This window comes from Primulina eburnea, chromosome 5 (genome assembly GCF_022965805.1).
Source record: "Primulina eburnea isolate SZY01 chromosome 5, ASM2296580v1, whole genome shotgun sequence".
In the NCBI taxonomy this organism is placed as follows: Eukaryota; Viridiplantae; Streptophyta; class Magnoliopsida; order Lamiales; family Gesneriaceae; genus Primulina; species Primulina eburnea.
Window position 1 is genome coordinate 13975688 of NC_133105.1, and position 16000 is coordinate 13991687.

General features: G+C 35.1%; 1 protein-coding gene across 2 annotated transcripts; it reads left to right on the forward strand.

Annotated features, from left to right (window-relative positions):
- Nucleotides 1–1961: 1961 nt before the first annotated feature.
- LOC140833045 (probable acyl-activating enzyme 16, chloroplastic) lies at nucleotides 1962–14145 on the forward strand. 2 transcript variants are annotated; one of them, XM_073197427.1, is made up of 14 exons: nucleotides 1962–2169; nucleotides 2631–2749; nucleotides 10203–10352; nucleotides 10510–10577; nucleotides 10979–11084; nucleotides 11318–11476; nucleotides 11691–11744; nucleotides 11826–11906; nucleotides 12302–12439; nucleotides 12765–12924; nucleotides 13155–13234; nucleotides 13344–13486; nucleotides 13733–13790; nucleotides 13877–14145. In XM_073197427.1, exons 1-14 carry the CDS (start codon nucleotides 1986–1988, stop codon nucleotides 13967–13969), a joined length of 1593 nt encoding a protein of 530 aa, XP_073053528.1. In that variant the 5' UTR covers nucleotides 1962–1985; the 3' UTR covers nucleotides 13970–14145. The 2 variants fall into 2 exon arrangements, with proteins under 2 accessions (XP_073053528.1, XP_073053529.1); XM_073197428.1 differs by lacking the exons at nucleotides 1962–2169; nucleotides 2631–2749 and adding an exon at nucleotides 4905–4970.
- The last annotated feature ends 1855 nt before the right edge of the window (nucleotides 14146–16000 follow it).

Consider the following 16000-nt stretch of genomic DNA (forward strand, 5'->3'; position numbering starts at 1 on the left):
AAATGAATTCAATAACGATATGACGTATCTATGAGTAATAACAATGACACGGTATGGTAAAATAGGAAAACACATTTCCTTAAATCACATGTCTTGCCCTAGCCAAATAATCCTTGCATTATTAACTCATCAGATCACATATGATATATTTACCGATAGGATCGGTTGGTAGGTGAAAGAGTTTTTAGAAAGGGGGTTGAATAAACACTCTACAATTTTACCTCCTTTTCAAATAATTAGTCAGTTTAGTGATAAACTGGACTCGGGAATCTTGTTTTGTCAATGTCAATCAGTTAACTAATGAAAGTGCGGAAATAAACTGAATGACAGATAGAATAAAACTGAAATTAAGGAACACGAGATATATGGATGTTCGGGGATTTCAATCTGATTTTCGCTTGACTATATAGCCGATCACTTGAACTGACTGTATGACCGATCAGTTTAACTGATGGTTCAGTTATACTTACATATTCAGTTATCTTTGATCAGTTCGATTTCATATGATTATTAAACTCATTAATTATCAGTTCGGGCAACTTCAGTTTGAGTAGTTTCAGTTCAAATTAATTCAGCTGAACCGAACAGTTCTGCAAACTTCAAAAGATTTTAATTATCAAACTCCAAAATTTTGATTCTAACAGAATATTTGGGTGGCTTTCTATTCCATATCTCATATGGAGTTTTATCCATTGCCTTTATATAGACTTTGTTCAACAACATTGCCGCATTTTGAAGTGCAAATTCTCAAAGAGATGGCGGCAATTCAGCGAATCATATCATAGATCAAACCATATCCATCAATATTCAATTACACTGTTCTGACACACCATTCAATTTGGTTGTAGCAGCACAGGGCGTGGCCGTGAAAGACAGGACTTGGCCAAAATTTCTTCACCAAAAAATGGTGATTGCTAAAATATGTTGGAAGATTGGAAAGGATTTTGTTGAATTTTTTATTGCAGCCATTAGATCATGGTAAGAGCATCTAGTAGCATAGCCCTATGATCCTCTAGCTATGGCTTATAGTGCCTGCAAGAACCTTAAGTTATAGTTAGCGTACAATACGATCCCTTCAACACATATATTCCGATCGAATCTGTAACCATTGATATATCGAGAGTTGCATATGAATTTGATAACGATGTGATTTATCTTTGAGCACTAAAAGTGGCATGGTTTGTGTAACTAGGAAAACACCTTTTCCTAAAGCACATTTCTTGCTTTGGCCAGAGACTTCTTGCACTATTAATTTATTAGATAACATAAGATATTTCCAACCATAGGCAAACGGTGAATCCCTGAATACAATGCATTTGCTCTTACGTATTTCGAAACTACACCCAACGTCACCACGTGATGACCCTCAATGGGTCGGTAAACAGATTAAAATTCATGCTAGTACGTATAGCTCGGGTCAAAAGACTAATGATATACAACCCTAACCGCGGAACATTCCACTCGATAAGTGAGAACCACTTGGAGAGTCCGAGAGAGGGTTGTTTAATACATCATCATATGATTATGCATCTGTATGTATGGATATCTTTCATGCCCCTTACCAATAAAACATTGTGTTTACATCACATGTACTAGCCTCAAGCTCAAGCGACATTTATTCTTTTTTTAGGCAGCTGATTCAATTAGGAATTTGTTTAGACGGTATACTTTCTAATGAGTTTCATAATCTTACGTTGAGAGACAAACCTCATGATACCTATTGTATAATCAAAGAATTTATATGTGCAGCTTGCATTAGTATACAGATAAAGCATAATGTCATAATTGAATAAAATCGTAAAATATTATTAAAATAAAGATTGTTTTACATTAGAGCTATAAACACCTACTCTAATAGTACACAGTAGAAATTCTTTGAAATAATAATTGATTTTTTTGTTAATTTTGCTTGAATTGTTTCTTGAAATAAATATATATTTTGTTGTTATTATTGCAGCATTGCACTTGTTGTGGATGATCCTGCTATGCTAAACAAGGTTTCCAGAATCTTTTCTTCTCAACTCACCATAAGGTTTGTGATTGTGCTATGGGGAGACAAGTCAAGCATAAAAAATGCAAAATCATTGGAAATGCCTATTTATTGTTACAAGGAGATAATAGATTTGGGTCTTGATAGTCGTAAGGCCTTGCCTCGTTCTGAAGACGATCGTAAGTCTTTCTTCTGTTTCTAGTCAATTGTGTAGATTACTGATTTCTCAGTGTCATTTCCTAATTCCTAATATAGGAAAATTTGAATGGACATTGTAATTATAGTTAACATTTGACGTAGCCTCCCTTTGATTTTAAGAGAAAAATAGTACCCTTTATTTGTTTGAAATTTCTAAAGTCGCCTTTCGTTCTTAAACGTCATACTATGATGTTGCATGTCTTCTATACACATGTGGTGTTGATTGAGACTAAATTCTAAGAGTAGCAGCTCTTGAACTGGATTTGTGCCAGTTACAATATTTTGAAACTATAAAGAAATTCAATAATATCCCATTCTAAGTTGTTGGGATAATGCGTTCATTTTTACATCAGAATACTTACCATCTACGTATACTTCAAGGTATAACTAACGAACTTCATATATACAAGATGATATTACTGATTAATGATGGTAATTTCAGGAACACAATATACTTATAAATCAATCAGCTCTGATGATGTTGCAACACTTATGTATACAAGTGGTACAACAGGGAATCCTAAAGGAGTTATGCTTACGCACAAGAATTTACTGCACCAGGTTGGTAGTGTATTTGTATTGTCTGGTAAACTAACCTATCTGTATTATTTTAGTCAGTTGGATTCGACTGAGATAACATGTCTGGAACAGAGGGAAAAAACACTCTCAAGTTTCTGAGATTTATTACGTCTTGTAAATAAATACAAACCTATTTCAACTAATGATTTTCCTAAGTTTTGGTCAACTTCCGAATAATGACTCTTGAATTCTAATTAGTTTATTTTATTGGCTCGTCGAACTCCTGACTTCTTGGTTTCCTCACCTCACTTCCCAAGTTCCCAAATATTCCTAATCATTTGCAGGAAACATATATATTAGGGCATTTTCAACAGTACTCTATAATGGAGGAATCATCCATTATGGAGGATGAATCCTCTCCAACCGTACTCTATTTGTTTCCTCTATTTTAGAGTATGCAACAGTGATCTTTTATTTATAGAGTATCACTGTTCATATGGAGGATTGAAGAGGGGTGAGAAATAATTACAAAAAAGATAATTTATAAATTGCAATATATTGAATTTTTTTTTAGGAAAATATCAATGTTCATCGATCGACTGATGGCTTGAAGAAGAAAGGATCGACCCACACACAAGCTTGGTCGACTCACGCACCGAGACTTAGGTCGACCAAAGCCAAAGCATTGCTTTGGTTGTGCTTTGGTCGACCAAAGCATACCATATCATGAAATTAATTAATTATATGTGTATTCGAAAATGAAATAAATTAAAAAATTAAGTATTTGGTAATATTCAGAGGATACGGGTTGAAAATGAAATAAATTAAAGAAATAGAGTATTTGATAATATTTAGATGATATGGGTTGAAAATGAAATAAATTAAATAAATAGAGTATTTGGTAATATTTAGAGGATATGGGTTGGAGAAGATTTTTGAAAATAGAGATCATGGATCTATATTTTGGAGGATATAGGATGAAAAATAGAGGATATGGATTGGAGATGACCTTATACAGTTGATTATTTAAAATTAAAATATGCACCATAGGTTGGTAAGTTTTGGAGTATATATTCAATCTTGGAAATTTAATTATTTTTATTGACTTTTCTAGAGTTTAAAAGTCTAGAGGTATTGAACATAGACTTTTATAAACTCTATAAAAGTTTAGTGGTATCCAAATTAGATTTTTCTAGAGTCTTAAAAAGTCTAGTGATATTCAAACTTGATTTTTTAGAAATCTATTGGTATTCAATATTTTCATAGATTTACAATGATTCTAATGTACAAATCTTAAAACTCTAGATACAACAACAGAAACTCAAAATTGTCTTATACTCACCCTAGAGATCACACATATATCTCTCTTCCTCATTCAAAGACGGCGCTTTTCTCCTCTCTAAAGACAAGTCGAGAGTTCCTCGAATTTCAGAAGTATGATTGAACTAAGCCAAAGTTTGTCGAATTCTCGAAAGGTAAAGTATCAATAGATGCAGATCCCAGAAATAAAAAACAAGAACACGAATTTGTGCATTCATGTGGTGAGAACTTTCAATTTCAGAAAAGTTCACAAAAGAAACTATAAACAAGCTATGAAACAAAACTACATCCTAATACATTTTGCAGAATGTCCTCGAGATTATCACTACTGGTATAAATTTTAAACTAAGAAAACAACAAGAAGATAAAAAAAAATTCCCTAGCGAGCACAAGCTAAAAAAATCCAACTCTAAAAATAACATATAATTCATCAGTAGTGTACATGATTTTACTTTTCAAACGATAATAAGTAACTTTTTAAACTTTATTGATTAAATTTTTATATATGCTTATAAATTTAAAATTTATTGATTAATTATTTACGAATGTTGAATAGACACGGGGATTGAAATTTTGATTTTATTAAATTTAATTGTCAAAGTGAAGATGTTATTTATGTTAAATAATTATTAGTTCAAAGAATTTGCAAATATCTACCAAAAGCTTGCAGAAAATCTACTATTATTTATACAAATCTGTGAGATTTTATAAGAATCAATAAAAATCTATCAAATTCACATACGTCTATCATTTAAAAAAGTAATTGAAAATCTTTAAATCCTGATTGAATACACCCCACTGTAATACCTTTTCCCAACACTTCATTTCACTACAATTATTATAAATGTTCATCTCAGACTATGCCTGCACAAAGGGTATATAGTCAAGATTCATGGCGAAAGTGAGGCTTGGATTTATGGAAAAACATGTAATAATGATAGAGGTCATACACAATGTCGGCAGAAAAGTCAAAGAAAGAGGCTGAAGAATAATTGGTTGAAAAACAAACGTGGTCTGCTGATTGAAGGGACGTGTTGAATAAGAATACTCGTTTTTAACGCGTATTCACACGGACAAGGGGCTTTATAAATAGAGCTCCCCCTTCATTCTGAAATCATCCCTTCTTCGAGTTTTCTCTCATCTTATAAGCATTTGAGTGCTTAGTTCTATAATATTTGTGAGGTGTTTTGTTCTCTTGTATTAAGCAGTGAGTGAGTTGTACACCACAAAATATTATAGTAGAATTCTTTTCATCTTGCCCGTGGTTTTTACCCTAATAATTTTTAGGGGTTTTTCACGTAAATCTCGGTGTCCAATTTATTCTTTATTTTCGGCTTTTATTATCTCAAATTCCGCACGTGGGACCAACAAGTGGTATCAGAGCCTTGGTTTAAAATTTCTTAAAATTCTGAGTATGCTCTATGGTTGCAGCTTAGACTGATCTTCCACATCAGAAAAGATTTTTTGAGATTTTTTATTTAAGGCGGGATTATTTTGTCCAGTCTATAAAATTGTTGTAGACATAATGGCGGGAAGGTACGAGATAGCAAAGTTCAATGGAAGCAATTTTATGCTGTGGAAAATAAAGGTACAAGCAGTTTTAAGAAAGGAAAATTGCTTGGCGGCTATTGGAGATAGACCCGTGGAGATTACAAATTATGGAAAGTGGAATGAGATGAATGATAATGTTGTTACCAATTTACACTTGGCTATAGCTGACGAAGTTTTGTCAAGTATCTCTGAGATAAAAACAGCCAAAGTTATCTGGGATACTCTGACAAAGATGTACGAGGTCAAGTCACTACACAACATGATTTTCTTAAAGAGAAGGCTTTATACTCTTCGGATGGCAGAATCCTCATCGATGACCGACCATATCAATACACAAAATACTCTATCTGCCCAAGTCACTTCCATTGGCCATAAAATAGGGGAAAATGAACGTGCGGAGCTTTTACTTCAAAGTCTACCAGATTCATATGATCAACTTATCATCAACATTACCAACAATATTCTTATGGGCTTTCTAAGATTCGACGATGTCTTAACTGTGGTTCTCGGAGAAGAAAGCCGGCGCAAGAATAAGGAAGACAGGATGGTAATTTCAAAGCAGGCAGAGGCTTTACCGATGATAAGAGGAAGATTTATGGACCGTGACTCCAGTGGGAGTCAAAGACGAGGTAGATCAAAGTCAAGAAGTAAGAAGAAAAATATTTACTGCTTTAAATGTGGCGGTAAAGGGCACTTCAAGAAAGAGTGTACGAGTATCGATAAAAGTTCTCAAGGAAATGTGGCTAGTACTTCAGGCAGTGGTGAAATATTATTCAGCGAAGCAGCAACTGTTTCAGAAGGCAGACACAAATTTTGTGATACATGGATTATGGATTCAGGAGCGACGTGGCACATGACGTCTCGGAGAGAATGTTTTGATCATTATGAACCAGTCTCAGAAGGATCTGTATTCATGGGAAATGATCATGCCTTGGAAATCGCTGGGGTCGGTACTGTCAAAATTAAAATGTTTGATGGCACCATTCGCACCATACAGGAGGTACGACATGTGAAAGGACTGACGAAAAATCTTTTGTCCTTGGGGCAATTGGATGACATCGGGTGCAAAACTCGTATCGAGAACGGGATCATGAAAATTGTGAAGGGAGCGCTTGTGATTATGAAGGCGGAAAAGGTTGCTGCAAATCTGTATGTACTTTTGGGAGAAACACACAAAGAGGCTGAACTAGCTGTTGCATCAATTGGTTCAGGAGAAGAATTAACAGTGTTATGGCATAGAAAGCTCGGGCATATGTCAGAACGAGGGTTGAAAATTCTCTCGGAACAGAAGCTGCTGTCGGGACTTACAAAAGTGTCACTACCCTTTTGTGAGCACTGTGTTACCAGTAAACAACAAAGATTAAAGTTTGGCACTTCTACTGCCAGGAGCAAAAGCATATTGGAGCTGATTCATTCGGATGTTTGGCAAGCACCGGTCGTATCCCTAGGAGGAGCGAGATACTTTGTCTCGTTCATTGATGATTTCTCTAGGAGATGTTGGGTGTATCCAATCAAGAAGAAATCAGATGTTTTCCAGGTCTTCAAAGATTTCAAAGCGCGGGTTGAACTTGATTCAGAAAAGAAAATCAAGTGTCTGAGGACTGACAATGGAGGAGAATATACCAGTGACGAGTTTGATGCATATTGTCAACATGAGGGCATCAAGAGACTGTTCACGACGGCTTACACACCTCAACAGAATGGAGTGGCAGAGCGGATGAACAGGACCTTGTTGGACAGAACAAGAGCTATGTTGCGGACTGCAGGTCTAGAAAAGTCATTTTGGGCAGAAGCAGTCAAAACCGCTTGTTATATTATCAATCGTTCTCCTTCTCTGGCGATTGATCTTAAAACTCCGATGGAGATGTGGACCGGGAAGCCGACAGATTATTCTCATTTGCATACATTTGGAAGTCTTGTGTACGTTCTGTACAATGAGCAAGAAAGATCGAAGTTGGATTCGAAATCCAGAAAATGTATCTTCTTGGGCTATGCTGATGGAGTAAAGGGGTTTTGCTTGTGGGATCCTACAGTTCACAAGCTTGTCATCAGCAGGGATGTTATCTTCGAGGAAGATAAAGTAAAGGGAGACAAAGGCACACCGAATTCAGAAACTACTATTTTTCAGGTGGAAAATAAGACGAACGAAGGTCAAGTTTCTTGTGAAGCAGTACCAGAGCACGAAGAACAAGATCATGTTGATTCTGAGGTTTCCAATGTGAGGCAGTCAACTCGAGACAGATGACCACTAGGTTGGCTTTCAGAATTTGTCACTGAAAGCAACATTGCATATTGTCTATTATCAGAGGATGGTGACCATCGAGTTTCCACGAGGCTACTCAAAGCTCGGATGTATCCTTGTGGATGATAGCAATGCAAGAAGAATTGGAGGCATTAGACAGGAATAAAACTTGGGATCTTGTTACACTACCACGAGGGAGGAAAGCCATTGGTAACAGATGGGTCTATAAGAACAAGCGAGATGGCAATAACCAAGTGGAACGGTATCATGCTAGATTGGTAGTAAAAGTGTATGCTCAGAAAGAAGGCATTGACTTCAATGAGATATTTTCTCTTGTGGTTCGGCTTACAACAGTCAAAGTAGTGTTAGCATTGTGTGCGGTGTTTGACCTACATCTAAAACAGCTAGATGTGAAAACGGCGTTTCTTCATGGAGATCTTGAAGAAGAAATCTATATGCTCCAGCCAGAAGGTTTTGCAGAAAAAGGCAAAGAGAACTTGGTTTGCAGGTTTAACAAATCTATGTACGGTCTCAAACAGGCACCGAGGTGCTGGTACAAGAGATTTGATTCCTATATCATGAGCCTTGGATACAACAGACTGAGTGCAGACCCTTGTACGTATTTCAAGAGGTCTGGTGATGATTATATTATTTTGCTGTTGTATGTGGATGACATGTTGGTAGCAGGCCCCAACAAAGATCAGGTTCAAGGATTGAAGGCACAGTTGGCTAGAGAATTTGATATGAAGGACTTGGACCAGCAAACAAGATTCTAGGGATGCAAGTTCACCGAGATAGAAGTAACAGAAATATTTGGCTTTCCCAGAAAAATTATTTGAAGAAAGTCTTGCAACGCTTCAACATGCAAGATAGTATGCCAATTTCGACCCCTCTTCCTGTTAACTTCAAGTTATCGTCTGAGATGTGTCCTAGCAGTGAAGCAGAGAGGATGTAGATTTCTCGAGTACCGTATGCATCAGCAGTGGGAAGTTTGATGTTCGCCATGATCTGTACAAGACCGGACATTGCTCAAGCAGTAGGAGCAGTTAGTCGGTATATGGCGAATCCTAGACGAGAGCATTGGAGCACTGTTAAGAGGATTCTTAGTTACATTAAGGGTACCTCGAATGCTGCATTATGTTATGGATGATCAGATTTTACACTCAGGGGCTATGTCGATTCAGATTATGCAGGTGATCCTGATAAGAGGAAATCTACTACTGGTTATGTGTTTACACTTGCAGGAGGAGCAGTAAGCTGGGTTTCAAAACTGCAGACAGTTGTGGCGTTTTCTACAACAGAGACAGAATACATGACAGCCACTCAAGGTTGCAAGGAGGCAATATGGATTAAAAGGTTATTGGAGGAGATCGGGCACAAACAAGATAATGTTCCTTTGTTTTGTGACAGTCAGAGTGCCTTGCACAACGCAAGGAATCCAGCCTTTCATTCCAGGACGAAACACATTGGAGTACAATTTCATTTTGTGCGACAAGTGGTAGAAAAAGGAAGCGTGGATATACAGAAGATCCATACGAAGGATAACATAGCTGATTTTCTGACCAAGCTAGTGAACACTGATAAGTTTGAGTGGTGTAGATCCTCAAGTGGTCTAGCGGAAACGTAAGCAGCAGGGAATGACAAGATTGAAAGGATGTGTGGAGATGTGTTTGATTCTCAATCAAATCTCCAAGTGGGAGAAATTTTGGCAGAAAAGTCAAAGAAAGAGGCTGAAGAATAATTGGTTGAAAAAAAAAACGTGGTCGACTGAATTGAAGGGACGTGTTGAATAAGAATACGCGTTTTTAATGCGTATTCACATGGACAAAGGGCTTTATAAATAGAGCTCCCCTTTCATTCTGAAATCTTCCCTTCTTCGAGTTTTCTCTCATCTTCCCTTCTTCGAGTTTTCTCTCATCTTATAAGCATTTGAGTGCTTAGTTCTATAATATTTGTGAGGTGTTTTGTTTTCCTGTATTAAGAGAGTGTGTGTTCTCTTTAGAAACACAATGAGTGAGTTGTACACCACAAAATATTATAGTGGAATTCTTTTCATCTTGCCCGTGGTTTTTATCCTAATAATTTTTAGGGGTTTTCCACGTAAATCTCGGTGTCCAATTTATTCTTTATTTTCGGCTTTTATTATCTCAAATTCCGCACGTGGGACCAACACACAATATATAGACGTTTGAAATTGGTAGTCCCTTTTATTCACTTTTGCTAATGTAGTAAGATTGGTAGCTGAAATCGGATGAGGAAAAAGTGAGGCTGGGATTTAATATTTATAAGAGTGGTAGAGTATGGTATTACATGAGTTTGAAGTGAGATGAAAGAACAATCATTGAAGATTATCTGACAATATTATATTTTTTCTTGGCCAAGATTACAAATTTAGGGGAATTGCTGCCTGTTGTTCCTGGGGACAGGTTTCTCAGCATGCTTCCACCTTGGCATGCATATGAGCGAGCGAGTGTGTATTTCACACATACCTATGGAATCGAGAAAGCATACACAACGGTGAAAAATTTAAAGGTACATGTTTGCTTCCTGACTGGACTAGAGTTGCTTTTATCAGCTTTACCTAATTCCTCGATTTTTGGGTTCGAAGATTTTAGTCTTTGTCTGGATTATTTCCATAGATATATCTATTGTAAAAGTAGCATCAGCCTTTTGCTTTGATTAATTCCAGGATGACTTGCGTTGTTATCAACCTCATTACATTGTATCTGTTCCGTTAGTATACGAGACATTATACAGGTAAATCCTCTTGCTTCAAATTCATATATTATATACGCTAATCAAGGCTGCATGATCAAACTAATGGATCATTAGCCAATGAATATCGAGAAATGTTATGCAATGTCAATTATGCATTAGTTCTTTAAACAATTTATCATAACTGTGGGATAGGAATAGAAATAGTGTAATACTTTTATGTATGCATAAATACTTCAACTATGATCTCCCTTCAGTTCTTGTCTAAAGGTAATGGATTTACTTCTACTCATTTCTTCATCAACAACGGGTACACCTTTTTGTAGCCATTAATTATTTTATGTATGCATAAATACTTGTTTCATGTGCATAGATTTACAGCCTATTTGGCTCTTTTAAGCCTATCATATTTCATGATTATTGTTTGGTTTCATGGATTGCAGAGGGATTCAAAAGCAAATCAGTTCAAGTTCTGCCATTCGTAAATTTGTTGTTCTGCTATTCTTAAGGATCAGTTTTGCATACATGGAGGCCAAACGAATATACGAGGTTGAACTTAATCATCTTCCTTTCTGTTGGTGTTGACTTTGGATGCGACGCATGTGTTTTGATCTTAACAACTTTCTTTCTTAAGCGATGCGACGCATGTGTTTTTGAAGATTTATATTATATATACTCTAGTGACATATTCCCATAATAGCATTGTTGATCGGTATTTAAAAATTTATTACCATATTAATTTTAACGGTTTATCATTCTCTTCCTTCTTTTTCTTGTGATAGGGGAAATGCCTGACCACAAATATGGAGCAACCTCCTTACCTTGTTTCTATTTTTGACTGGTTGTCGGCGAGGATAGTCGCTGCAATATTGTTGCCATTACATATGATGGCAAAACAAATTGTCTACAGTAAAATTCATAGTTCGATTGGCATTTTAAAGGTTAACCATATTGTCTGTTGTGATTTTACTCCATTGCATCTGTGATAGGACAACATTACACGGGTCATAACAATTGTTATTTTTATCTGTGCCCCATTGCATTTGTGTGGGAAAGATGCAAAATAAATGATAGAAAACTAATATTCTTGCCAACATCGCACAAAATCATCCTGTAAGAAAAATAAAGGCGAATTTTACCTTTGACATTTTGCAGGGTGGTATTAGTGGAGGTGGCAGCTTGCCTTCACAAATAGACAAGTTCTTTGAGGTTGAAAATATTTTGCTCTTGTAATTGGAAATATAGGGGATTGAGTTGTATTGTTTGTCTTACTCTATCCTAATAACGCAGGCAATTGGCATAACAGTTCAAAATGGATATGGCCTAACAGAATCATCCCCTGTCATTATTGGTCGAAGGCGCAGTTGTAATGTAAGAAAAATATTCGACACACACACACTTGTATTAATGCAATTTTATGTAGTTTGAAATTAGTAGCAGATTCTGAAACAAGGAAATTTCTGAGATTTTTTAATGATGTACAATGGGTGCTTAGTGAAAACAAAATGCTGCAAGACGACCAAAACTACCTTCTAAATTGGTCATTCCTGTGGAATTCCATCCATTCACCACTTTTTTCTTAGACAAAAACCATGAACTTATTTCAAACATATAAAAGAATTAAAATCATCTTGTGAAGCGGTTTTAAAATGACTACATTATTGTCTTACTTGGTTCTTTAGCTGTTAAAGGATGATGTCATATGATGCATTGTTTGTTGGCTTATGTTATGCATCTTAACAATTTCACAAACGGAATTCGTGAAGGTTCTTGGTTCGGTTGGACATCCTATTCGGAATACGGAAATAAAAGTTGTAGATGCTGAAACAGATGCTATCCTTCCTTGTGGTTCGAAAGGCATTGTTAAAGTCAGGGGTCCGCAAGTGATGAAAGGTTACTACAAGGTTCGTTTTTAAGTCTCGTCTTCCTATAAATAGCAAATGTTGCTCTACCATGAAGATATAGCATTTGTTATAGAAACATAAAATCAAGATATACATATTCCGACCTCACATTCTTATGTTTCTGTTGTTTAATACTTCGATATTTGATGTTCCTGGAGTATATAAATCTAAAGAGATTAGTTTGATGGGTTAAATGGCCTGCAAAAATTATGTACTTCTGAAAAATATTCTTCAAGAAGCAGAATGGTGATGAACTCGGAAATGATACATCTACTAGACAAAAATCTAATTTGGTGTTCTTTTGAATTGGACTTTGCTATTTCAGAACCCATTGGCAACAAAACAAGCTATAGATGAGAATGGATGGCTTGATACAGGTGATATTGGTTGGATATGTCCTCCTCATTCTAGGGGAAGAAGTCGAAAAGCTGCAGGTGTGATTGTTCTAGCAGGACGTGCGAAAGATACAATAGTACTTTCATCAGGTATATTGAAATATTTCTGACTTAGTAGATATGATTTCCAAGATGACACATTTGTTGTCAAGATTAAATTAATGGTTTAATAAAAATTTGTCTAAAAACATCACCATTCAGTTCACTTTAGCGTAAAATATAAAAAGATTCTTGAAACCTTTCATGGAAATTTCCATTTCAAGGAAAACAAAACCAGTAAGTTTCTTGACGCCGTGGCTCATACCAAATTGCTAAAATAGGTGAAAATGTTGAGCCATCGGAGATCGAAGAAGCTGCCCTGAGAAGTACCCTTATTCAACAGATTTTAGTCTTTGGCCAGGTAAAATCTTCTGTAACCTGAACTTTTCGTCCCTGTCAATATAACTTACCGAAAGAAGGCGACAGTGTTATTTATCTTCTATGATATAACATATGACTGAGATGCATAGGATGAACGATGCCTTGGAGCTCTGATTGTCCCAAACAAAGACGAGATTCCATTAGAAGCTAAAAGTTTATCGGTGGATTCTGATAACTCAGAACTTAGCAGGGAACAAGTAACCAACCTTATGCACAGGGAATTGGAAAAATGGTAAGAGCACCTTGAGAAATAAATCATCTTTAAGAATACTTTAACCAGCTAGAAATAAGGGCTTCTACTATTGAGAAAACAAAGTTCATTTTCTTGAGATTAATATCATTCGAGGCTAATGATCATATGGATGTTCCTTTGAGCAAAATTGCCTCCGAGGTTTAAATCTTCTGTAATATTTTGTAATGAAATAATTTCAGCTCATCCCCAACGATTCTTGTTTCTTTCAAATTGGTAACATTGCAGGACTGCAGACTGTTCATTCAAAATCGGACCAATACTGGTGATTGACGAGCCTTTCACGGTAAGGTTACACCAACATTGTCATCAACATTTTATTGACTACGTTTTGCGCAAAAGTATCGGCATTCATTTTGGATCCACTTGCAGATCGATAATGGTTTAATGTCTCCAACCATGAAAATTCGACGAGACAAGGTCGTGTCTCTGTACAAAGAGCAAATAAATGATTTGTACAAGTGACTTGACTGCATAATGTAAGGTGTTGAATGCTTAAAAAACGTAGTTAATTTCGTGTATTTTCTGGTAAAATGCTCTGGAATACTTTGCTATATCAGAAAATTTTACAACTGGCTTTGTGAAAGATTGCAAACAAGAACATTCTTGTATGGTCTAGTATATTTGCTAATATTTGTGATGCATATTTTGTAATACCATTATTTGTAAATTATTGGTAAAAAATTTAATTTTTGTAATGTACCATAATCAAACATCAGAATTGGCTAAAATTTTTAATTTTATTAACGTGCTGAATCCTTTGTCTCATAATTGTGTTAGCTGTTCATAATCTAATCAGTACTTACCTGGTGTCTGTTCTTTGATCATTTAAATAATGGAGTTATTGAAGTTTTATAGCAATATAAGCCACACTAAAAGATGGCAAAATGGTTTTAATATGAATAAAATAATCAATTTATGCTAAATAAGCCTCAAATTTATACGGACCTCACAGACAAAACAACGTAAGACATTAGATCTAGTAATAACTATACCGTTAAGTTTAACCACTTTGGGAATATAAAGAATACTTTATTTCTTTGTTTATAGAACCATTTTATGTTCAAAATCGTACTATATTTTGTTTAAACAACTCTGTTTGCACAACTTATTGAAAATGTAATGCACATAACTCTATGTATAGATAAACACAAAAAATTATTAAAAATATTTGATTAATCTCTTTTAGAAAAAAAAACAATAAATGTTTTACTTATTTATCGTGCTTGAGATAAAAATAATTGTTGATTTTATTTTTCAAAAAAGAAATGAATTAAATGTTTTGTTTTTCATTTTTTATATTTCATCTAAACATAGGGTTTGGTGCATTTAATTTTCAATAATTCGTGCGAACGAGGACTTCTTAGAGTAAAGGGTAGTACGTTTTGGAACATCAAATAGAGCGAAAGATTTTGTTCCAACATAAGGATGATGTAAGCTTGAATAAATGTTGGTTTGGTTGCTGTAAATGTGATACTCTTGTTGTTAAGATCGAGTAAACAATAAATGTGGTCTAGATGTGCCGTTAATAGATTGTTTTCAAAATTTTCTAATCTTTTGAAAACTATTTTGACCACAAATTGATTCTATATTGTTAATTTTTGAATTTAATTGATATAAAAATTAAAATGTTTAAGAATTTGATGTGAGAAAAAAATATCGCACCCATTAAAATACCTTGAATCGGGAATCAATGAAACAATTCTCTTAAAAAATCTAAACCAATCCACTCCAAAATGTGACCGTGTATCTAAGAAAAAGAGTGAGATGAATCTGCATGTAGACAAAGTTAATCCGACACTCAAGCCAATTGTTAAGTTTGAAATACCTCAAGTTTTGGGAATGACAAAAACAATATCGACCTGTTTTAGATGCAAATGTTATTCTCATGTAATTAAAGGATTCTAACCGATTGATAAGTCAAGCCGTTCATATTCTATCAAAAGCTCAAACTGCAAACATCATCAGATGATCATCAATTGTCTATGTTCTAACCTGACTGCTTTGTTGAACAAATGCTCAAAATCTGACAGTTCAACTCTAAATGGTCAGACATTAACAGGATAAAATGAATACAAATCTAGTTGTTCAATGACTATCAAATAAAACATCAAGCACAATATCCTACCAACTCCCGATTAACATTATTGTTTTCTAAAATGTGAAGAGTCAATCATATTTTCAGGATCTAAAAGAACAAAAGCCGTAAAAATCAAGCAAACATTAAATTAGCATTTAATGCAATGTACAACAAAGAGAAGTTGACAATACCAATCCGTCGTAGATAATATAGATGATCGTTGAAAAAAATTTCAATCGTCGGAAGACATTAGATATAATATGTAGAGTCAGAACTTCACGACTACGAAGAAATCAAAAAGTTTCAAGCTTTCCTAATCTGGATTATACAAGATCTCAATCACACTTTTTATTTCTAAATAGCACACTTTTTATTTCTAAAATATCAAGGTTTTCACCTACCACACGGCTATTTGT